The 23,749-nt window shown below is 40.8% G+C and overlaps 3 protein-coding genes across 3 annotated transcripts; 1 reads left to right on the top strand and 2 right to left on the bottom strand.

Annotated features, from left to right (window-relative positions):
- Positions 1-130: 130 nt before the first annotated feature.
- Positions 131-2,847, top strand: LOC149044302 (uncharacterized). The gene is made up of 3 exons (XM_089210998.1): positions 131-267; positions 1,569-2,142; positions 2,328-2,847. Exons 2-3 carry the CDS (start codon positions 1,581-1,583, stop codon positions 2,390-2,392), a joined length of 627 nt encoding a protein of 208 aa, XP_089067124.1. The 5' UTR covers positions 131-267; positions 1,569-1,580; the 3' UTR covers positions 2,393-2,847.
- On the bottom strand, positions 2,480-10,385 carry LOC113673997 (ribonuclease H2 subunit B). The gene is made up of 10 exons (XM_089210993.1): positions 10,225-10,385; positions 9,961-10,032; positions 9,123-9,230; positions 8,549-8,625; positions 7,363-7,533; positions 6,881-6,986; positions 6,478-6,559; positions 5,798-5,846; positions 4,479-4,568; positions 2,480-2,697 (listed from the first exon to the last, which is right to left on the bottom strand). The coding sequence occupies exons 1-10, from the start codon at positions 10,292-10,294 to the stop codon at positions 2,581-2,583; spliced, it is 942 nt and encodes a 313-aa protein (XP_089067119.1). The 5' UTR covers positions 10,295-10,385; the 3' UTR covers positions 2,480-2,580.
- A 925-nt stretch (positions 10,386-11,310) lies between these two features.
- Positions 11,311-23,736, bottom strand: LOC113673939 (uncharacterized). The gene is made up of 11 exons (XM_027190412.2): positions 23,523-23,736; positions 22,132-22,295; positions 21,088-21,098; positions 19,779-19,961; positions 17,152-19,264; positions 16,513-16,910; positions 15,594-15,812; positions 14,354-14,531; positions 12,806-13,971; positions 11,826-12,172; positions 11,311-11,648 (listed from the first exon to the last, which is right to left on the bottom strand). Exons 1-11 carry the CDS (start codon positions 23,658-23,660, stop codon positions 11,490-11,492), a joined length of 5,076 nt encoding a protein of 1,691 aa, XP_027046213.2. The 5' UTR covers positions 23,661-23,736; the 3' UTR covers positions 11,311-11,489.
- Between the last annotated feature and the right edge of the window lie 13 nt (positions 23,737-23,749).

Genomic DNA, 23,749 nt, shown 5'->3' with positions numbered 1-23,749 from the left:
GAATTCAACGCCGAGTTCTATCAATAATAATTGACAATAGATGCACCAATAGCGGTTAATTAGGACACAGTGCCATCCTATTGGCTGAAAATCAACAACTGCCAATGGTCTTGGCTCTCAGCAATTATTCAGATAATCGGCGCAGCTGTCTTTAGTTAAACAGCGACACCACGACACAAGTCAAAGAGAACTCTAAGTGCTTGTACATCGGTCAAGATCCCGATAAGTACGTTCAGTCTATCTGCTGTAACACACTCACTTTCTTGGGTAAGTACTCAATTCAGAGGGTCTCAAAGGGGTAACGCCTATTACGGTTAACGGTTAAAATGTCGGCCATTCCACTGCCAACTGTTCACTTCCTTCAATGAGATTAAAAGACCCATTTACTTTCACGACTAAAGGTCAAAATTTGTCAATTTTTTCGCACAAAGGTTAAATTTTTTGGCTGTTTTACGGCTAGCGGTTAACCCCATTAAGACCTTCAGTTTACAAACACATTTTATCCCGGCGAACAAAAAGTCGTAATCCAATTTTACGCCTTTGCAACAGCGCTGAACAATGTTACTGAAACAAAAGCGACTTCTTTTCTCTAATATTTCAACTAAAAATAACCCTCCAAATCACAGAAAACATCAGTATTTTTAAAAGTTATTTTGTTACGAGCAACGTAAAGCTTGTTTTCAAGTGCGTGCCTATAATTTTGACTGTCCTTGATGTATTTCCATGCCGCTACAACATAACTTGGTTACTAAAAAAGTGAGAATTTTAAAAGAAGCAGAAAGGAAATTAGCAATTGTTAAGAACATCACCAACAGCAACAACCAAAGGAAAACAACGCGTCGAGGCGTTTTGATTTATGATTTTACAAATACATAAAACACAACAGCCATTCAACTTTCTTTCAGGGAGAATCAAATCTTTGAAAAAAAACACTCTTTTAAAATATGTATTTGCAACAAAGAAAAGCTGAATACAATAGAACCTGTATAAAGCTGTACAGTTTAAAGCGGTTACCCTTAACTAAGTGCCAACGGCCTGTTTGTACTGTCCTCCACCTACACCGGACGCTCACTAAGAGCAGAACCACTAAAATAAAACTGACAATTCTTTTATACCCCTATTCTGTGCAACCTGTAATAGCTCTTCAACCCCTTAGAGTGACTTGCATCAAATTTCTCCTTGTCATATCACCCCTGAATGAAACATTAAGGTCAGGAGATTAAAGGAACTGATCACCAACCATAGGGGCTCTTGATTGTTGGACAAATTCTCCCTGTTGGCACATTAGGAAATGTTAAGAGAACAGTATGGAGAATATGCATAGTGATGTCAGGGTGTAAAGGGTTAAGTGATCATGTTGTAGTAAAAGTAACTTGAAGTCATGAAAGTCTTTAAAAAACGCAACGAGAAAAATGGGTAAATACAAAGACTTAAGAAATAAAACGAGAGGGATTCTATAGTTAAGTGAATTTAAGACCTCTCGACTTGAAGTCCACGCGGTTTGGTAATATGATACTGATGGTGCATTCAAAAGACATGAATTAAAAATTGGCGCTTGTTGTTTTCAGTATCTTTCAGTCATGGCGGTTGGGGTGGAGGTGCTCAAAGGCATAAAATTCTTACGCAAAAATGTAAAAACCCTGTTGAACCTTGGACTCTCTGGAAGCGTTGTGGCAATAAACGCGAAAGTCAAATCGGAATTTTTCGACTGCCCTGTGGAAAATCATCAACAGTACGGGTACCTGTACCTTACTGCACCTTGTGTCATACTGTATTTTGTTAATCTATTAGTCGTGGCGAAAAAGCTAACTCCGCATGGCTTCCTGCAAACTGTAAAAGAAAAGCTGCAAAAGGAAACGAAATTCGCCGTATTCCGCAATGTGATCTTACCCAGCGTTTCGAGGGCGTTCGCAGCACCTCTGGCATGGCTGATAGTGTCATTTGCCCAAGGGGACTACTATATCTGCGCTACAGTCGGGCCTGGTCCTGAGAAGCGATACAATTTGAATGAAGATGAAAAACAAGATTTGGCCGTAAGGATCGCCGTAAGCAAAAGCACATCACAGATCGTCGCGTGGTTTCTGCTCGGCGTGGCGGTTTTGTGGACCTTCAAAGTAAAAGCTCTGAAGACCAAGGATGAAGGTGAATTGACTCAAATGAAGAGTTTCCTTCTTTTGTCTTAACTTCATATTATGATTACGTAATTAATCTAAATCACCTCTTAAAAACCTCTCAAAAAAATTGTTTCTGTTTAGCCTCTCTCTCAGATCTCGTGTAAATAACTGGCCCCAAGTGTTCTCATCCTTGTATTTTCTCTCCTTTGCCAGATGAAGACGTGGACATCAAAGAGGACGTAGAAGATCAAGAACCATTATTAAGAGATGGTAAATAATTTCAAGGTGGCGTTAATTTTTACGAGACCTCGAAGAAGAGACTAAGATGTCAGTTATAGTTAGAACCAGCAAACATTACCAAAGCAATACTTGAAAAACAGTTTTTTACTAAGCAAGGTGATAGGGTAACAATTCACTTTCATACGCAGAAATCCAAACAACCACTAACAGTAACAAAAGTACTTCACTATTTCTTTTTGGCCGTTTTACCACCTGCACCTCCAAAGAAACTTGATATCGACTTCATGCCTTTTTTGTCCACCTTGGATAGTGACTTTTGAGCTGCTGTTAACTTCGTGGCAGTCTGCAGTTAACAATAAGAGTAACAATAAGAGTAACAATAACAGTAATAATAATAATAATATTGATGATGATAATCACAGTCATAACGATGATGATGATGATGATAAAAATAATAAAAAACTTATCAATAAAATTTCAAAAATCTCCAGAATTTTGACTGGTCTTTACTATACCAGTGCGCCATATTGGCAACATTACATACGTGATTTTCATTAATATCACATGGGAAGTAGAAATCTCCACAAAAATAGCAAGATTCCATGATCCATAATTTCATGTGACCAGCTAAAGCAATTCCCTTAATTTTTGTTGGATGAGGAGTGAAAAGGATTTTGCATTTGACATCTCAATTGCCCCTCAAAGTTCTTGAAAACGTGTTCCTCCACCAAATCAAAGTGCTCTGTGAGCAACCTCGTGAATTGACACATGATTTTTTAGATTATGTTTAATGTTATCTGGTTTAGAGAATTTTGTGGTTGATTGTCATATCTAGAGTACGAGCAGTAGTTCAGTGTTCGCTAATTTAGCAAAGAAACAAAGTAACGTTGGGATAAGAAGGCATTACAATTGAAATGATCATGCTATTACATTTGACAAGGTGGATGATGTCATGTGTTTTAAACGTCTATCACTTTTGTTTCTGGTTCAAAAGAAAAGGTTGGAAGTAAATGTGGGTGAAAAGTGAGATTTACTGTCTTTCGTTGTAAATATTAGAAAATCAAGGCAATACTGTCTTAATGAAAACATTAACGATTCCCTCTTTATCAAATGAGACAAACGGGAACGAGTTTTGAGTGATATAACTTAGCCAAGCCTGCCACCATCATTTTGGATCTCCGCCTGAGTAGATTTAAGTCACGTGCTAAGCAACGTATAATCAATAACAAGATAGAATTTCATTTCAGGCCAATTTACCAATTTTGTGATGTGTAACTTTCGCATTTTGGTACGTTGTATGTATGTTGAATCTTCAAATTGTCTTGAAACTTAAAAGAAAATTGTTCTTTAAAAATTCACTGAAAATCGGTAGCTAAAATTGTTTGTTTAGGTGTTATTTGATTTTCGTGTTAACTTGTTATTTCGTCAGTCGCCAGCATCTTTTGTTGCTTCACACAGGAAAAACACACGCGACGAAACGTAATGATCAATTTTGTCCTCAATCTCACGCTATAACAGAAAAAGCTTTTGAACATCTGTAAACTCCGAGCGCTTCGCAGTAAGTGATATTTTCAATGAATCTTCGGATTGTTTTCAAGTTTAAGGATTGTAAATTACAATTTTATGAAAAGCGAAGGTTGTTCTGTTATTTCAGTGTGAATCCTTGCATGCCTGCCAATCGCTGGCGCCGCTTGTTGAAACTAAAACGAAAAAAAAACTCTTTTAAGATTATCATTGGCTTCTTTTTCACCCCACCACTATTCTTAGCAACAAAGGTCGCCATTTCGTCTGTTTATTGCTCGCCAAAAACTATCAAATGCACTCAAAAGCCTAAAATCTAAAAAAAGTTTACAGGAATCGACCAATCGAGCGAGCGAATGCCATTCCCCACATCGTATCTATAACTCGCTCTTGCGCATGCGCGCAATTCACGAGTTAAAAAAGGAAAGAAGATTGGCTGTTTGATTAGCCAGTCATAACTCAGGATATGCTCCATTTTAACTTACAGCTTGCCATACAATGAATTGAGCAAATTCTATTTTGAGCTGGCACGCTTATGATCCAGTTTCTTTTATGCAGTTTCCACTGTTTCAAAAGAACATCCGCATAATGCTCATACCTTACCTTATCATTTTCGGTTTTAGAATTCAGCTTGCTGAATTCTTTGGAATAATCCTCTGTAGCTTCAGGAATCTCACCAGTTACTTTGGCTCTCTGGAAAGGGCAAATGATTAAATATGAAGACTGACTGTGAACTAACAATTATCAAAGAAAAAGGCATCTGCCTTCTGTGTTGCACCCTCTTGAAGCAAACAGTTTGCATTCTAATCAAAACATTCACTTCCATCTCATTGAGGGTAATACTCTGAGAACAAAGGGGAGTAAGTTTCCAGAGAAACTGTGATGCTGCGTCTGTGGGAGGGTATAACAGGGTAATTTAGCATTATCAACTGAGTTGATAATGCAAATTGGCCACCATAAAGAGTTTCAAAGCTTTGAAATGCAGCTTTGAAACTCTTTTACGGTGGCCAATTTATGTTGTCAACTCTGTCGATAACACTTTATTACCCTGTTATACTCTGAAAAAACTTTTCCTCGTGGATATATTCATTTAAGTTGGACACGCGGTAGCCTGATGGTTAGCGCACTGTTCCCTGGGTGGAGATGTCTTGGATCGAGACCTAGGCACTTCACTGCGTTGTATTCTTGGGCAAAACACTGGACTTTCACAATGCCTCTATCCACCCAAGAGGATAGATGGGTAACTGCGAATTGTCAGGGAAGCCTGATAAAATGCTAGGGGGTAACCATGCAATGGACAAACGTTCCATCCTAGGAAGAGAAACGATACTCCTCGTTGCTTCATGCCAAGGACACAAGGATAAACTCTGGCTGGGTAGACCACATGACTGCAGAGTTTTTGACATATCAAAGCTTCAGACATTCAGACTAACATTACAAGTACATTGAACAAGACCTCTAGTTTCAGATGACAGACATTTTGACATATCAAGGGAGAGGGGAAGGGGAATTCAACTGACACTAATAGCCTATTTTGGCACTAAGTTTGCAGAGAGGAGCAGCAATATAAAAACAAAAAAAAGAGGAGCTAGGGTAGGGAAAAAACAAAGGGATTCTAAACCCAGGGATTTCAATAACTTTTTCCATAAGCATCTGTTAATGACACAATACGTGGCTGCCTAAGGTGAAACCCAAACAAAAGCGCCTGTGAGAGGTCAGCAGTAGACCACAAGTCACTGACTTTTATTTAAACCCTTGCTAACCCCCTACCACAGCACACTTGTTTGCTTTTTGGCTCATCATCACGGACCAAGAGGTATGGAGCTTGTTGACTGAGATGTTCCTGATGAAACACTTTAGTTTATTAAGAGGTAAAATTATGACAAACTACTGTCATGTGGGCAAAAATCACCAACTCTTACCTTTGTGGGAGGCCCCTCTGGAGATGATAATTGTGCTTCATCTGTGATGCTGAAATAAAGTAGACCAACACCAGTTTAATTTTTACCTTCAGAAATCGTAAGTGCCAACTCAAGTTATCCCTTGCACTCACACTATCTTTTTATGTTTTTTTGGCTTGATTCCACAATCCTTTGGAAGAAACAGGTTTTTAGTGTTTCTCAAGGATGCAAGAACTTTTGTTGTTTAATTCCCGTTGTGGATTCTGGGCACTATTATTGGTCTTTTCTAGTCCTTAAAATTACCACAAATAGACCTCTTTAGCAGGTACATTTTTTCCCCAATGTAGGCAATGTGTTGATACTTTAAAGAGGTTTTTATATCAAAATTTGTCCTATCTATGAGCATACATAGGCATAATGTACAAAAGGCGAGGGAGAATTTCCTTGAGACCCCCATGAGAAAACAAAACGTACAAGCTAAAGAATTCTATTGGTGATCATTGCATTGCATTTTGGGAAAGACACTCAAATGCATGTATAATTGGGCCCCAACAGACTGCCAAGAAAATCCACCAAAGAGATGAGGAATACTTTTTTAAAAAAGTTCCACATCTGATTCTAAAAATACTAAATTTAAAAGAAAACATTTGAATTTTCATTTAATTTAGTACTTTATAGATACCACATAATGTAACTTTTACCCCAATGATTCCTTGAGTCTTTCACTCCACTGCAAGGATAGATATTCAGATACCAACCCAAATGCATAACTCACATAGTCAGCTGAAAGTGATGATGACAAAGTTAATACTGAATAAATCTTAATGTAAATTTGTAGATGGATATAGATGCAAGGTTACCTCTCCATGCAAAAATTAAAGAAGAGTAAACCTTTGATCCCTTAGAGTGTCTAGCATCTGAAATTTCTTCTTACAATAGCACCACCCCAATCACAACTAGTAACACTCTGAAGCAATGAAGAAGGGAAGTAGGCATTAATGGGGAGGAGAGAAAACATTTGAAGAGGGGTAACCACTAATTAAATGTGAGGGAGGGTTGAGGAGACTCTGCTGTCCTAGCTAGAATTTCAATTATCTTTCTTACATCTTGAAGCATCCATGTGCCGTCTACTCCTTATGAATGTTGCACTTTGAGAACCTTTGGAAACATGGACACTACTCTGAGAGATACCATTTGCAGTCTGTTCAACCTATACCAAAAATAATATGGTCTTACTAAACTTGATCATGATGGTCATAATAATCATTGGATCTACTTTAAATAAACAGAAAGAGAATGTATAGGGGTTTAGTAGTTTTATTAGAGGGCACATCATTTTAAGAGCAGTGAGGCTGACCAACAGATGCTTGTTTAAACTGGAAAAGTGACTAAAAGCTCTCTCCTTATCAAGTAAGGTCAAAGTGTCCTTCTTCAATTCATGTAATTTAAAGAGTTTAAATTAGCCCTGCAAAATTTTCAGTTAGTTTTTTCTCTCACCGAAAAAAACACAAAGAGAGTGAAACACAATTTTGTGATAAATATGTCACATTGCGTATCAAGGACTTGAGAAAGAGAAATATAAACACCTTTGTTTTCAACCAGGCTATAGTCTTCTCTTTATCAAGTCTGAACACTTGCAGATCGTCATCACCCTTAACATCACATATATTAAGTATCTCATCAGATCTAAGACAACCAGTCAGTCTGCAGATTGATGGGTGCTCATCATCCAAAAGTAGCTGATCAAGGGTTCTAAACTAAGATCAGAATCATCCAAAAGTAGCTGATCAAGGGTTCTAAACTAAGATCAGAATCATCCAAAAGTAGTTGATCAAGGGTTCTAATCTAAGATCAGAACAATAATAATAGTGACTTATGTCTAACAACAAATACAAGTCAGACATAGTTTGATGCTACTCTGGTTTGCAGATTTAATGAATGTAACCGAAGAAGTTACAATTCATAGACCCAACGTTTCGACACCCCTGTCTAGTGCCTTCATCAGGGGTGATCTAAATGCTGTCCTCTTGTTGCAGCGTTTAGATCACCCCTGATGAAGGCACTAGACAGGAGTCTTGAAACGTTGGGTCTATGAATTGTAACTTCTTCGGTTACATTCATTAAATCTGCAAACCAGAGTAGCATCAAACTATGTCTGATTGTCCACCTGGTTGCCGTGTGAACTTTAATATATAACAAATACAAGTGTTAATAAAAGTATGTCAACAAGGGTTTTGGTATTAATAGAATCCAGATACTGGTAACAGAAGTCTATCACCACCAAAAAGGCCTCTTAGCACTGTCTGCTGAGGTTTTATGTAATATGAGATTTTTATGGACCCTTTTGTAGTAAAAGCCGCCCATTCCAACATCACCAGCCAGGTAAACACTGGGACATAAGTTATGGAAGCCTCTAGATCATACTCAGTTTTTGACATTCCAAGAATATTTCCATTCACACAATATAAAGAGAAACAGGACAATCAAACAATTCAGGTACTCTACCAAGTCAAATAGAAAGTAGTTTAGATAATTTGGTTTTATCAACTGAGTTGATAATGTAAATTGGCCACCCATCTTAAAGAGTTTCTTAGCTGATGTTTCAGAGCAACTGAATGATTATGGTAAATGATTTCATGATAGGATTAATCCTACTCTGACAAGCCCTTATTTAGTTCATCTACTCCTGCATGTAGCTTAATAACGTTTGTAAATAGTGTGTTTAAATAAAGGTTGTTGTTGTCGATAATTAATGCCCATACTCTCCCCTACCTTTTGAGAATATTTTGTGAGATATGGTAAGACAAGGAAAAGTGGGTCCACTGGAGTGATGACAAAGAGGCTTCCATCTAAAAAAAAAAACAAACAAACAACAATTAAAGACTAAACACAACAATGAGGGTGTAGTGTGACCTTCAAGAATGTTCTAGAAGTAGCTGTGTCATGCTGAGTCATCCCTGAATCAATATATAAATAGAATCTGTTGTAATGTTACAGAACATTCTAGATCCTCAACAGCACCTATAAAAGCCGAGCTTGTAACTAGATGTAGAGAGTAGTTTAGTTGCTTGTATAGCCTGACAGATATCAATAAAGGTGTATGCTGCAGAATACAAGACATCCACACTTCAGAGGGGGTAAGAAAGTGCCTGGTTTCAATGAAAAAAAATAACTTTTCATGGGCATGAGAAGCACATTGAAATCCATGATAAGTGTCAAAGAGGATAAGAAAGTGGTATTTGCAATCTTCGGTACTTAATTACCAGTTATATGCATATGTTTTGTTCTACTTCATAATCGGAGAGGTTTAATTGCTACAGAGTTCAACACGCTTGTTTATCAATACCTTTTTGTACAGAGTCCTCTATAAACCATGATCTGGGTTCTTCAGTAAATTTCAAGACTTCAAAGATCTTTTCCCCACTGTGAGAGAGCAAAAACTGTTGTTCCATACCTGAAAGTGAGCAGATTACTGAAAGTGTCTAAGCTTAAACAATAAACCTAAGCTTCAATGCAAGTCTTTCAAAGTTGCTTTTTATACAAATTTAAACTAGGTAGAGAAACAATTCCATGGGTCAAAACCATGGTTCTGTCAAATCAAGTTTTAAAGATATTGGTTCTCTTATGGAACACAGTTCAAACTACATGCATGCACTATTACAGTAAACACAGCTTGACCAGAATGCAAGTTTATACATGGGATCCGCAAGAGTCACAGACCTATCAATAACAAGTTATAATTTCACACCATAATTTGGGCAGATCTAAGACTTAAAGAAAGTGTACCAAAACAGCCTCCAGAGGCAGGGATCTCTAAGTGAAATGGAAATGGGAAATAATGCTATGCTTCCCAAGAAAAGCTGAGATGAAAGAAATATATTGTAGCAGTATGTGGAAAAAGTCACAACAAGTGTTATGTCTAAATGTAAGGGTAGAGACAGCTCTATCATACAAATATACAAGAAAATCCCAATTATGACTGCATTTTACATAAAAAGGGTTTTGATTCTAAGGGAACCGTGGCGCTGCCTCGGTGGGGGTACTATTAGTTGATTTGCTTTTATTAACTGCGTTGACAGCGTAAATTTGCCACTGTCGTTTCAAGTGTTTGCGCGTTTTTTGACCTGGTGACCCAATTGACAGGGCGATTCTCAGCACGATCAATGAAGGTATTATTATATTACCTGTGCGAGGATGCGGAATCTTTATGAACACAGGTTCTAATTCATCGCGTTCTTGACCACAAACGGCATCTTCTACAAATGCGAACATGCACATATAAAAGGAATGCATCGATGGATGAATCAACACAGATCTTCTTTCGAGCATCAATCCAATGAGGAAATGTACAAGACAGACATGCAAGATCTTCTTGTTTTTTAGGGCATCTCGACTGATGGGGCCATGGTTTACGACAGTTGTCATTTTTTAAGGGTATAATTACAAACCTGGGGCAATGAATACCCACTGATTTACTTCTCTGGATTTGTTGTTGTCATTCTGAATGTTTCTTGGCATTGTTTCGAAAATAGTGTCGGTTCGCTCTCGTACAATTTTTATCTCCCCAAATTAACTACTAGTGTTTACGCGCGAAATTGTGTACCGCTGGCACACTCACGGCTCAGCTGCAAAGATGACAAGTGACCATACCGCTGACCTAAAGCCGAGCTCACTCTGAGCTCGAGATCGCCCTCCTAGACTTGTCCTCTGTTGACAGCGACTGACCCCCCTTCCGTTCCCTATGAAATCATGCGATCCCCCCCAATACACCAGAGTTTGTCGTGTCTAGCAGTTATTTTAAAAACACGCTGTGATTGGTCAGATAGTTAAAGTACGGGACCCCTGTTAAAATTAAAATTTGTTGTTTTTGCCAAAATCTCTCGTTAGTTTCATCAATGTGTTCTTATCTTTCATGAGCAAATAGAAATTACATTTTTTTTCTTGTTCCTTAAATCGTATAGAGGAAAAATTTTGCTTTCGACGTGTATCAAACATATATGGCTTTTCCGGTTAAAGACTGAAAGAACTGGTTCTCCGAGGCGCAAATTGGGGTGGAAAATCCTCTCATTCTGAGTAAGTACAAGCAAGTTGGAATTCTTTACCGGTTCAAGACCAGAAGTATTAAAATTAACTCTGCAAAAGTGTCCAGAAAAAGTGTAAAGGGTTTAAGTCCGAGAATAACAGACGATCGTGTAGGGTGATTGACAAGCAGAGAGTGGTTCAGGAAAGGACTCTCATGACGACTTCCACTGAGGTTCTCAAGTCACTATAACCGACAACAATCCCCTCTGGAACTACCCTCGGCCTGGATTATCAGATCAAAAGATATCCTCGTACTTAGCTCAACCCTCACGGATCTCGCGAGCAGTCCATACAAAAACGTGAACACAGTTGGCCCCACTCACAAGAGAGCACTGATTCAGGCCACAAGCGAGTTTCCGTTTATGAACGAGACGGTCCGACTTGTCTCCGTAAAGTCGTTGTGCTTGTTACTCTTTATCGCACAAATGCAATCAGAATGCAAAAACAAGTCATAACTGTAATATTGGCATACTTTATTTCACAAACGGACGATAATCTAGTTCTTGAGTAAGAGTATTTTCTGTTAGTATAATGTAGTACCTGAGCTATCTTTCATAGTTAAAAACTGGCCACTTTCCTAATTGACGCCCAGACCAGCAAATGTGGTCTAAAGCAACCTAGCTTAAGAGTCTTAAGAATTCACTGTGGCAAGCACCGCCCCCACCCTGGAGGGGACTAACTTCGTCACAGAAGAGTCCATGGCAGAATGTTCGTGTTTGTACAAGGCCACGCTCATGGAATAAAGTTCGTTGTCGACTGGGGCGGATGATGGCACTTGGAAAAGGCCGACCTAGGAAAGAATAAACAACACCAGATATAAAATGAGCCTTGAGATGAAGCATAGAGGAGTGCTCAAAGCTTATTATTTTTTTCTTCTTCTTTTTATGTTTCCTGTCTTAAACAACTGGGGTAATTAGCTTTACATTGTGTTAATTTAGAAACTATGAAGGTGCAGGTCTTAACCAACCTTGCCAGTCAGCCTCCTCAGTCGCTTTCTCATGGCCAGATCCATGCGGGCGCACAGTGCACGTCTGCAAGGTCCAACGTCCGTGAACAACGTCCCTCTTTCGCGCCTTTTGGCAGCCGCACCTGCCACCAGCGCACCAATACTGTTTATGACTCTTGAATCACCCCCGTCGTCGACATCACTCGTGTCAACTGTCTCCGTCACTGAAGGTTTATCTTTTACCACCTCAGCGTACGCTTTTTGCACCAATTTGGTTAACCGCGGACCAGCAAGCGACGAAGAGATTCCAATGCGTGAGAACACGTGACCTGGTGTAAAGCGCTTTAAGTGAGCTCCGGGTTCTTCTCCTAAAATGAAAGAAAGGAATCCATAGGAAATTTTCTCAGGTCAGCAAGCCAAGTGATCAACATCGTTGGTGTATGTCTCGGTTGCTTTAGCAAAAAGTGATCAAGAGTAAAGATAATCCTTAACCCTTTCACTCCCAAGATCTAATTAGTAATACTCCTCACTATCTGCTATACAATTCTTATGATGTTAGTTTGGAGAATATGGTATTGCATCAACTAATTCTCCCCAAATTGATATTTTTCTTTATTCTCATCGCTTGTCTGCTTGATGTCATATTAATATTGTAAGGAGAAATTCTGTCTTGGTCACCCATGGGAGTTAAAGGGTTACAGAAATGCTAAATACAGTAAATCGCAGGTTTTCCACACAGTTCGCCGGAAACCATCTCTACTTCTATGTGGAAAGAGACATTGTGACAGTTAAGTGCCTTGTCTAATAACATAACGTAATAACCACTGGCGGCCTGGGCTCAAAACGGGACCTTTCCGGCATCCACATTCTTACCCACCAGCCATAAAGGCCACCGCTTTTTCTACCATGTAGCAGATGCATCGCCGTAAAATTACGATAACATCAGATAAGCCAATATTAGTCCAAGACGTTTTGTGTTTTTGCAAGATAAAAGAACGTACCTGTTTTGTCTGAGGTGTTTTGCGCAGAGACCAACGCGCTCCAATCGACGTCTTCAACCGCCATAGGAGCACTAGATGGACCTTTACTATCAGAAACCCCAGCTCTGGCATCCTCATCGTCGTCCCCTAACATGGCGTCAAGTTCATCGTCGCTTATTGGGTCGTAAACATCGTCGAATGTTGGCGCCTCATTCCGAACTGGTGACATTGTAGCTGCGCGTTCCCTATCGTCGATTTTCGGTTTGCTCTCAGAAATCTCCGGTTCGTTAACATCTGACCACGCGTCGTCTCCGATAGGACTATCGTCGCTCCAATCACTGAACACTGTCACGGATTCCTCATCTTTGGGAGCATCTCCAGTTTCCTTCCTTCCATCTGCAACTGTGTCAGACGATTTATTCTCGTCGATGTTCCCAACCTGTCCAAACTGACTATCCTTGACACTACCCTGGCGCTCGTTACCTTCAGACTTGTATTGAACCATTTCTTCATCCTCGTCTTCAAGGTCAGCCCAAGGTTGAACGACAACCTCGGGCTGATTTTTCTTCTTTTTCTTTTTCTTTGGTGGTTTATCACCACCCTTCATCTTCGTTTCCTCCCCATCAGGAGCAACTGGATGCCGGCGTTTTTTAGCCACCTTTGGAATCAGTTCCTCTTCGGACTGTTGTGTTACTTCTCCAAGATTTTCCGACGACGCTACCCCACTTTCTTCCGTCACGCTCGTTGGTTCTTCGGTTTTTTCTGGGCCCAGTCCGGGCTCTGATGCCACCACACCGATGTTCTTCTTCTTCTTTTTCGTCACCTTCTCTTTTGTCTTTCCTTTTTCTTTCTTCAGCTTTTTCTCAACCTTGAAAGGCTTCTCACCTTCCGGCGATTCCTCTGACTCTGCAGGCGGCTCTGGTGGTTTTTGAGTTTCAACATCAGGTTCACCGTCAGGTTTTGGACCTTTCCCTTTTTTCCCCACCTTCTTTTTCTTAGGTTTTGCGGTTTGCTTGACGGGAGCTGCGGCAATGACGTCCTTCTCATAATCATCCTGTTTTACGACTCCTTCGGGCACCTCCCCTCCTGGCGTTACTTCCATCTCAGGGGTTTCACTTCGACGCTTTTTCCCTCCCGCAGGCGACTCGATGGTTGATATGGACGAGCCTGTTTCTCTAGGTCTTTTTCTGTATATCGTAAGCAAACATAATGAAAGCGATTATTCAGTGAAGATGGCTCTCCACTCCTTTCGAACATTAAACCGAAAAAAGTAAAGAAGAACGTGGTAGGTGAGGTGCTTAATTCCATTTCGATATCGATCAACGATACAGAAACTGAAAAGAAAAGCGCGACGGATCTTTAAAGCAGAAAAGAGAGATTGGAATTTGAACGAAACTGCTCGTCGTGAAAACATTTTAATCATAACAACTTCCCCTGCTCCCGCCCCTCCCCCCCATAAAATATTGGTGCGTCCCTTGGATTTAAGATGTCAACCCCCATGTGGTGAATGCGCGCGAAACAAGTCTATATTCGTTGTGGATGAAGAAGAAATTAAGTACCACCTCCTACCTTTCTCCTTGTCGTGGTATCTTATCTTTTTCGTCTCCTAAATCTTCTTCGTATTCCCATTCTTCATCTTCTTCTTCGTCCGAACGACGCCTGCGCTCTTCCTCCGCTTCACGCGGTATCTTCTCTTGCTCATGCGTACGGCGGTCGCGTGATGGGCTAACGACTCGTCCCGGGCTCCCTAAGGAATGAAGAGGGCGATTCGCTTGGATGAAAACATAAGTGACTTAAAGACTACCACGATGGCGACGGCAACGAGAATGTAGCAAACAAGAGATCTAATGAGCACACCATAGCGCTGCCAGTGCGTTTCAAACTTCGATCATTTCTTAGCCGTCCCATGTGAGGCATGAAATCACCTTTGCGTCCTCTAAGCAAGGAAACCTGGACAGCAGTTTATTCATGCTTCTACCTTGAATTCAACACAACTTTCCCATGTCATGCCGAAGAGAATATGTTGTATTGTTGAAAACGGTAAACGCATCGAGATAGTGGCGAAACTCTTGGTGGAAAAGGATCTTTGTTTTCGGCAACGTTTTCCCACACATCGCCCTAGTGACATCTTAAACTCCCTACTTAACCACTTCACAACCTGTCAGAGATTACCGCTTGGGATTGATCGACCAAATGCTCATCTGTCAGGATGTTCCCCTCTTAAATAAGTGACGCGTAAGGGAAGCATATTCATGGAGGAACTCCAACAGGCGAATATTGTCACGCTAAATAAACTTTCAGACGCCCTTACGCAAAATAACCTTAGAGCAAATCCATGCGACTTTACCAGAAAATAAATTATCTTCCCAATCAAACGGGAATCAAATCAAGGTGAACTCGCGGGAATCCCAATTTTTGTCTCGATCATGCTTACATGGAGTTGCACTTTCCAAATCTTAATCGTTGTAATTGTTATTATTGTCATTATTATTGTTATTATTGTTGTTATTACTATTATTATTAAAATCTACAATCTTGATCATAAGGGATTGGAAAAGTTTGCTCTCGCACATTTTCTTCAATAAAAATAAGAAGTGATGTACTACAAGCACAAAAACCATTGGCATTCCGACGTCTCTTTTTCCGCGAAAAATTTAACCATTTGTAAAAAAGAAACAGAGATAGTATAATAAAATTTTATCATAAACAGACGCAGCGCTTTCTAAATTGAAAATATTAAAAACTACCTATTACTAATTGTCTAAAATATTTATTATTGCATTAGATATAAAAAATAAAATGCACTTACCAGCTCTCCTATCCTCCCAGTGTCTTGGACCTCGGCCTGGAGACAGTTCACCTCTCGGACGTCTGTCCCGATCACGCGATTCGTCGTGCGGACGATTCCGGTCGCGTGGATGATCTCTTTCACGTCGGCGCTCGGGATCCCATGGCGCCGCTCTATCACGAGGAGGGTCTTGGTACCGGTCCCCTGGCGGCCGACTTCTGTCGGGAAAACCTCGGCCCCCTACGGTCAAATTAAACGTAAGAGGGAAATTCAGGAACACTATGAAACTCAGAAAACTGTGAACACAAGAAACAGCAGACTAGTTTGTGGTTTGGTGAATGGCGGTTCACTCGAGCGTTCTGCCCGACCTTATCGCCTGACAAAGACCAATAGTATAGCAGTCGAAACGCAACTTTCAATAGGCGATTTATTAGCCTGACTCTTACATAGTGAGACAAAATGCGTAAGTTAACATAAAATGCGTCGTTATTACAAAATGCCGCATAGCACCGGGACTTGCTGGCCTATGTGGTTGTTTGTAACTTTTGTGAGACAACTTGGTTATGAAACCCTGAAAGCACACCACCAAGTTACTACCCTAAGGTGGTGGCATCGTAGCATAGTGATTAAAAGCAGTTAAGGAGCCGTTTTTGCGCAAAGTGAAAGGGACACAGAGCACAAAGTTGGGACAACCAGCCAAGCACAGACATTTTCTTGATCAGTGAGAATGGTGAGATCACCAAATGACAAAAGAGAGGAAATTAAAACGATCCCTCACCACACTAATATAACTAATCAACTACTTGTGATAAAGTTTCCAATTCCCGGAAAATACCCGAGACAAGCATCTATCTCGACACCCAAGGGCCTCTCCGTTATTATCTCGGACTTCTCATAAACAACAAACATCATCTATTGCATATAACAGAGGTCTGCTCACCTCTGATTCCTCTGCCTCGCGGGGCACCTCGGCCACGCTCTGCATACTGTCTAGGAGGGGGTGAAATTCTTCTTCTACTCTCGACGGGTCGACCGCGGTTTTCGAAAGGCGCGGAGTGCCCCCCTCTCCCATGCGCTGACTCACGTCCCATACCATAACCGCCTTGGTCTCGTGGAGGACCCTGGCGATAACCCTCCTCCCTGCGTCCTCCTGGAGATAAACTACGTCTTCGCTCTTCAAACCGATGCGGCCCGCGCGGAGGTCCATGGGGTGGAGGTGATCGACGTGAGCCGTGGGGGATGGGAGGCGAACGTCTGTGATAGTCAGGCCCAGGCCCAGGCGGTGGATAACGACCTTCTCTGTCACGTGGTCTCTCTCCGGCTCTTTCACGGCTGCGGCTGAAACAAAGAATATAGCTCGTTTTAAGTGTACGTTTTGGGACCAAAAAACAATGCTTGAATTGGCCAGGTTGAACCAGGTTGGGCAGTTAGATGTTCTCTAAATAAAGCGATGACTAATCGGTCATAAAATTGACGGAAAAACTTGTAAAGTAAAGGACAAACTCAACGTCTGTAAATGACTTGAAGTGCAAAGTAATTAAAACATCACTGACAACACAGCGGAAAATTAATTACTTACTTATCAGATATGTCTTGCCGAGGCATATCCGGTCTCCTTCTATCCCGGTCGCCAAACTGCACCTCTCTGTTGTCTCTTTCACCGCGCCCTTCCCAGTGTCTTTCATCTCCCCCTTCGAACGGACGCCTTGGAAAATCACGCCCGCCTCGGGGCCTCTGCATGTCATCTTCGTGCTCGTCACGGACACGGCCTCGTTGATGGTCGTCACTGCGATCGTCTCTCCGTCGCGAACGTTCTTCGTCTCTCTCTAACTCTCGATTGCGGGAACGTAAATGATCTTCATCGCGATCTTCGCGTCTTCGAAGATATTCCTCGTCTACCTCGGGTTTCCTGCGTGGTGGTTCACCGCCTCGGGGCTCTTCTGCCCGGCTTCGGTAATGGTCGTCACTTCGATCTGGCTCACGATCTCGAGCTCGGTAAATGTCGTCGCTTCGGTCATCTTTTGGGCGATTGCGTTGGTGATAGTCGTCCTGACGTTCATTGCGATGTCTTAGTCTGCCAGGTTCTTCGTCTCGAAGTCGGGCCCTCGGATAATCTTCGTCTACTGAAGCATGACCTCGGCTGCCTCGCGACATGTCGTCGACCCCATCATCACCCCTCTGTCTTGAGTACCTGGTATCACGTTCAGGTCGCTCTTTGCTTCGAGGCACAGTCACCTCCTCGCGATAAGGCAGCGACTCAGATCTCCCGTCGTGAAATTCTTCGCGATTTCTTTCATCTCGACTGCGCACCGGAGGATTGCTAGGGGTAGGTGGAGTGTAGGGTCCACGGTGCCGAGGGGCACCCCGGTCGCTTGAGCCTTGCTTTGGTACGTCATCGTAATCAGGTTCACCCGGAGGAGTCTGTGGTCCTCGTCTGTCTCCCCTGGGCGGTGGGGTCCTATGTCTACGCTGTTCCCCGGGTGGTGTGATAGGGTCCCGAGCGGGGATATCTTCGGGAGATGGGCTGCGCGGTGGTTCTTCCTCAACAACTTTCTTTCGTCTCTCGCTCCTTCCCTCCTCCACATGACGTGTATCTTTTATTGCCACTACTCTTCGTCCGTGTTCTGGTGTACCAGGCGATCTTTCTTCTCTGTAAGGCTTCTCGTGGCCTTTCGCTTTTACTTTGTGTTCTGCTTCTCCCGGCGGCTCGTTATTGTGGACCTCACGAACAGTTTTTCGAAGACTTCCGTCGGAAGGGTCCGTGCTCCTGCGAGTCCTGCTCTCGCTGCCGTAGGGAGGGGCTGGAGAATTAGAGCCTTCTGGAGACGATAGAGCTGTTCTACGACGCAGTTTTTCCACAGGTACCCTTTGCTCTTCCGGAGTAGGTGATCTCTTTTCCCTTGGAATCTCCTCCGGTGGAAGAGTTCGCGGAGGTATTTGCCCAGAGGAACCCGTGGGACTTAAATAAGTATCCCCAGAACTCCTGGTTACTTGGCTTTCTTTTTTCTTGGGCTTCACCTGCTTCTTCTTTGGGACCCGTGGCTTTTCTGTAGCTGTTTCCTCAAATTCAGGCTGCGTTCGAACAGATGCTTTAGGCTTTTCGGGTGATACATCTGTCACTTTTTGAGGTCTTTCCTCCACAATCCCACCATTTGAACCTCCAGCAGCTGGTTTAACACCTTTCCGTTTTTTCAGCTCTTTTGTTGACGGAGAGATCTTACGTTTCGCCTTCACCTTCTTCCCTTCCCCATCCGCCTTTTTCTTCTTTTTCTTCGGAGTCGACTGTGAGGAGACTGGTGAAAACTCATCTGCAGGAGATACGGACGACTTCTCTGGGTGCAGCTTGCTATGAACCACGGGAATCGCAGGTTTGAGGTCTTCATCTCTCTCTTTCTTCACATCTTTCACCTTCCGTTCGGCCTTCTCCCTCTTGGCGTCCTCTTCGTCCATGAGAGCCAGCTGGCGTTGAAGATCTTGTCGTCTCTTCTCTAAATTGAGCTGCCGCTCGTAGTCCAGCTCACCCCGCTCTTCCCACTCCAAATCGCTACGTTCCTCCTCGTAATCTTCGTCTCCCCAGTCCCTTTCCTCTTCCTCTGGACTCTCAGGCTTGGTGATGACAACTCCGCCGCTGAGTTGACGCTTTCTCACTTTCTTTTTTCGTTTCCGGTGGTCATCCCCATCGTCCCCCTCACCTGATTTTTGATTAAGAAAAAACAATTAATAATAAATAAACGGACGAAAGTCTCTGCTTTGTAACGAAAAGTTAAACTTAGAAGTGTAGTTCTATGACGATTCCGAAATAACGAAACTGGCCGATCAGACCATTAACCAGAGCCAGAACCTTTGGAGAGACCATCATCTAAATTCTCCTTACCATATCATCCCTGGTCACGCATTAAGGTCACGAAAATAATTTAGGAAATGATCGTCAGCTGAAGAAGCTCTTGATTGTTGAACAAATCCTCCTTTGAGCACCTTGAGAAATTTAGAGATAACAGTACGGAGAATCTACATTCTGATGTTAGGGTGTAAAGGGTTAATTCGTTTCCTTTGACAAGTGGCCCCTGTAATTTAGGTGGTACTGTCAGTTACCTTCATAGACACGTTACAAAACGCGCTGTAAATTACTTAAAGAGATGTGTTATAAAAATTCAGTCTTCAAAACGAAAAAAATGCTCCTGCTTATTTGAATCAAACAACCCTTACCTTGAGACGAGTCTTGATCAATCTGCTGTCGTCTCTTTAACTTCTCACTTTTCTTGCTTGGCTCAGAGGATTCCTCCAGAGGTCTATGTTTCTTCTTTTTCAGAACTGAAATTTCTTTCTCATCATCATCATCAGGCTCTAAACTATCAAGACTTTGAGTTCGAACAGTAATAGCACCATCATCTTGGAGAAAATGAAATACCGGTGATAATTAATGTAATAATCTGGTAAAATATAAATAACTCTTTAACCCTTAAGAGTGATTAGGATATAATTTCTCAGTACATTATCACTAATCAATCAAACATTAAAAGTTGTGAGAATACAGCCACTCTGTTGATGAAGCTTTGATTGTTCAGCAAATTCTCCTTGCCAATACTATAAGAAACCTTTAGAGCACAGTATTGAGAATATACATACTGATATTAGAGTATAAAGGGAAATAAGTAGTAATGTTTTATAAAATAATTATTTTATATTCTGTGGTCCATTGTACTTCTTTCCGTTTTTTGTGGTTGTTGTAGTTGTTTTATTTTCAAATAAGTATAATGGCAAAGTAGTTGCAGGGCTTAATGTATTGTGTTCTTTGGCAAGAGAATTTATTTCAGAGTGCCTTGCTCCAATCATGATATGCATGAATGTCACATCAAATTATAAGCTCACAAATATACATTGACCACTTTGATTATCTCCAATGCTACCATAATAAAACAAGAAAGGTTCTCTCAATCAGCTGTGGCCTTCTGGGCCAGTTATTTCCCCGAGGTCTACCCTGGTAACCCAAACCACAGTTTTACACAATAACTAGGCCTCAGTCTTTCACTATAAGAGGGTTGATGTAAGTAAATGAATGTCCTTCCCTTGTTAACCCTCTAACTCTTAAGATTTCATGAGTAATTCTCCTTACTGTCTGCCATACAATTTATGTGATATTTGTTTGGAGAATTTGAAATTGGAACGACCAATAATCTCCTAATTGATATTTTTCTTTATTCTCATTACTTGGCTACTTAATATCATGCTGATAATGTAAGGAGAAATTCTGTCTAGGTCACTAGTGGGACCGAAAGGGTTAATTAACTTTGGCCCTCTTAACACTGTTCACCAAAATGAATGTTCTGATAAAAAGTCAGCTAAACTGAGGATTGTTTAGGATGCTGTTTTATTAAACAATGACTAAACTTTGTTTAACATAATCAGACCATTGAATTCTACAGCCTCTCTACTACTTGCAGCATACACATATACCCAAATCAAAATTACAGGAACAACTGAAATAAAATCTACAGCAATTTGCAACAATTCTTACCTCCTTCTGATCTGTTTATACCAAGACCCGCATCACATCATTGGTAAAGATAAAGAGCGAAAAAGAAAGTTAGTTTGCACAAAGGGGGTAAGTTTCTAAAGAAACTGTGGTGCTGCATCAATGGGAGAGTAGAACAAGGTAATTTAATATTATCAACTGAGTTGATAATGCAAATTGGTCACAGTAAAGAGTTTCAAAACTGAAATTTTGATTGTTTGCCCTTCCTCAGAATGAATGACAAAGGGCAATCACTTGAAATGTCAGCTTTGAAACTCTTAACGGTGGCCAACTCAGTTGATAATACTAAATTACCTCACCCTTACAGAGCAAGACAGCAGGCTCTCATTGTTAGAGCTATGGCATGAGTGTTACATCACCCTCAGGAAATTATGAGGCCTTGAGCTATGCAAGACCCCAAACTTATGAGACCTGGCCATGGGCTAAAGCTTGTAAAAAAAAAAATCCTAGCAGAGACCCTGATTATAACAAAGAGTTCACCATTGAATGGAAAGCAATCTACTAAAAACTCCCTTGCAAGAAACATGTGTTGGTTGTTGAATGATTTAAAACAACCAAATAAATATTCAAAAGTTTATTTAACCCTTAAGCTCCCAAGATCTCATTAGTAATTCTCCTTACTATCTGCTATATAATTCTTGTGATGTTAGTTCAGAGAATTTGGTACCGGATCAACTAATAATCCCCTAATTGATATTGTTCTTTATTCTTGTTGCTTGTCCACCTGATATTGTATTGATATTGTAAGGAGAAACTCTGTTTTGGTCACTCATGGGAGTTCAAGGGTTAAACAACTAGATTATCAGCAAGAATGCAATTCCAGTATATGTACAGCTATTTATGTACCCTAGTATTAATCTGTCATGGTTCATAACCAGAAAAAACACTTCCTTTTACACACTTAAATTTGCAAGTGATCCCAAAGTATAGTTCTAATTTTTTCTAATTTTTTCACTGCAAACTTTAGTCAAACTAAGAAACACACAATTTTTAGCTTTTACTTCAATGTTACTACAAAAATCATACCTGTCAACATCAGTTCTCACAATGCTTCTGACACTCTTAGTTCTTGATTTTGGTTCAGAAAATGGTCCGTGAAGAAATTTACAATTTCTTCCAAATTGACATCTTCCATCTCGCAACCAGTTTCTACATTTTTCAGGAGGATATGACTCTCTAGATCTTGAACGCTATGTATATATAAAAAAAAAAAAAATTACAGACTACTAAGTATTGACATCTATATACTGGTCACATTTTTAGACTGACTTTGCATATTTGACCCACAAACAAGAAAAAGTGCAAGGAAAGAGAGGTCCTTACGATTCATACCTGTGTGTAATTCTCATTTATAAAGTTTTCATCAATGAGCTCATCAATTCCCCTAACCATTTGAGCCCTAAAAATTCTTAGCATCTAATTTCTCCTTACATTATCACCTCTGAATCAAATATCAAGGTTACAAGAATAAAGGAAATGATCACCAACTAAAGAACCTTGCTCATTGGATAAAATTCTCCTTGTCAGCACCTAAGAAAATGTATAGTGAATATTTTGGAGAATATACATACTGATGTTAAGGTATAAAGGGTTAAGAGGCTAATGTTTACCTAAAGGACTTTTCAAAAAAGTTTATCTACCTACATTGTATCCTGAAAACAATACAAGTCATTGTTAAACTTGGGGCGTGTAATCTTTCTTTCATACATTTGCTAGTTAATTTAGGTTCCTCTCCCTCTGTTTCAGGCCAGGTTCATTGTGTTTTTTTTTTTTATATAAATAATGGGGTAGGGGGGTGTTCAACTCTTAATTAATGGACTGAACTTGAGCTCAAATCATGTTGACTATAGTCAACATTTTGCCAGTCTAGGAAATCCCATCTGATTAGTAAATCTTAAATGAAATTTGCTTGAGTTTTAGTCCCCTATTTTCTAAAAATCTTTCCCACTTATTGACTTTGTCAACCCTTTAACTCTCAAGTTCTCATCATATAACTTCTCCCTATAATATCCATTCGTTATCCAACAAACAGGTGACGAGACTTTCAAACTTATCAGGTAGAAGCTGTCATCTTGATCTAACACCAAATTCTCAAAACAAATTTACAAGGAATTGTGAAGCAGCTAGGGAAGGGGGGAGGAATTAACAGTCAGATCTTAAGAGTTAGAGGATTAAATAGTAACTGACAGCCACACACACACACATGTTATTAATCAATTTATCACTAGTAAACTCTTCCTTTGATTCTACATTAAAGGAGTCACTTTGGGAAACTTTGGCTCCTAAGAAGGAGATCACTACAGCTGTTTTTTTATATAGTTCCAAGCAATCGGCGGGGAAACACAAGCATTCCATTCGGTTACGAAATAAACCGACAAGATTTCAAATAATATTCGCATGATTTTATAGTCACTCACTTCGCTTGTCCCCGGACCTAGTCTGTCAAAAACACTTCGCCTGGTTCCTGAGCTCGATGACGAACTCTGGCTACTTCCTTCTGGAAGCTTCTTACTTCCTTCTACCGTAACCTTCCTTGTCAAACGTGTCCCCGACATTTAGAATATCTCAATAAAACGCTGCTGCGAGATCACAATACTTCCGTCGCCATCTTGCTCCTTGGTAACCTAGCAGAGCTTGTAGAAGC

Source organism: Pocillopora damicornis, chromosome 6 (assembly GCF_964200805.1).
Source record: "Pocillopora damicornis chromosome 6, jaPocDami1.2, whole genome shotgun sequence".
Classification (NCBI taxonomy): domain Eukaryota; kingdom Metazoa; phylum Cnidaria; class Anthozoa; order Scleractinia; family Pocilloporidae; genus Pocillopora; species Pocillopora damicornis.
Note: the sequence above shows the minus strand (reverse complement) of the source record. Positions and strands in the feature narration are given on the sequence as shown.

Coding starts and splice junctions, on each gene's coding strand:
- LOC149044302 (XM_089210998.1), top strand. CDS start 1,581: ATGGCGGTTGGGGTGGAGGTGCTCAAAGGCATAAAATTCTTACGCAAA. Junction 2,143..2,327: donor TCTGAAGACCAAGGATGAAG/GTGAATTGACTC, acceptor CTCCTTTGCCAG/ATGAAGACGTGGACATCAAA.
- LOC113673997 (XM_089210993.1), bottom strand. CDS start 10,294: ATGCCAAGAAACATTCAGAATGACAACAACAAATCCAGAGAAGTAAAT. Junction 7,534..8,548: donor TCACAAAATATTCTCAAAAG/GTAGGGGAGAGT, acceptor TTCTGATCTTAG/TTTAGAACCCTTGATCAGCT. Junction 4,569..5,797: donor CAGAGGGGCCTCCCACAAAG/GTAAGAGTTGGT, acceptor TGCCCTTTCCAG/AGAGCCAAAGTAACTGGTGA.
- LOC113673939 (XM_027190412.2), bottom strand. CDS start 23,660: ATGTCGGGGACACGTTTGACAAGGAAGGTTACGGTAGAAGGAAGTAAG. Junction 12,173..12,805: donor AAACACCTCAGACAAAACAG/GTACGTTCTTTT, acceptor CTTTCATTTTAG/GAGAAGAACCCGGAGCTCAC. Junction 11,649..11,825: donor TGAGGAGGCTGACTGGCAAG/GTTGGTTAAGAC, acceptor ATTCTTTCCTAG/GTCGGCCTTTTCCAAGTGCC.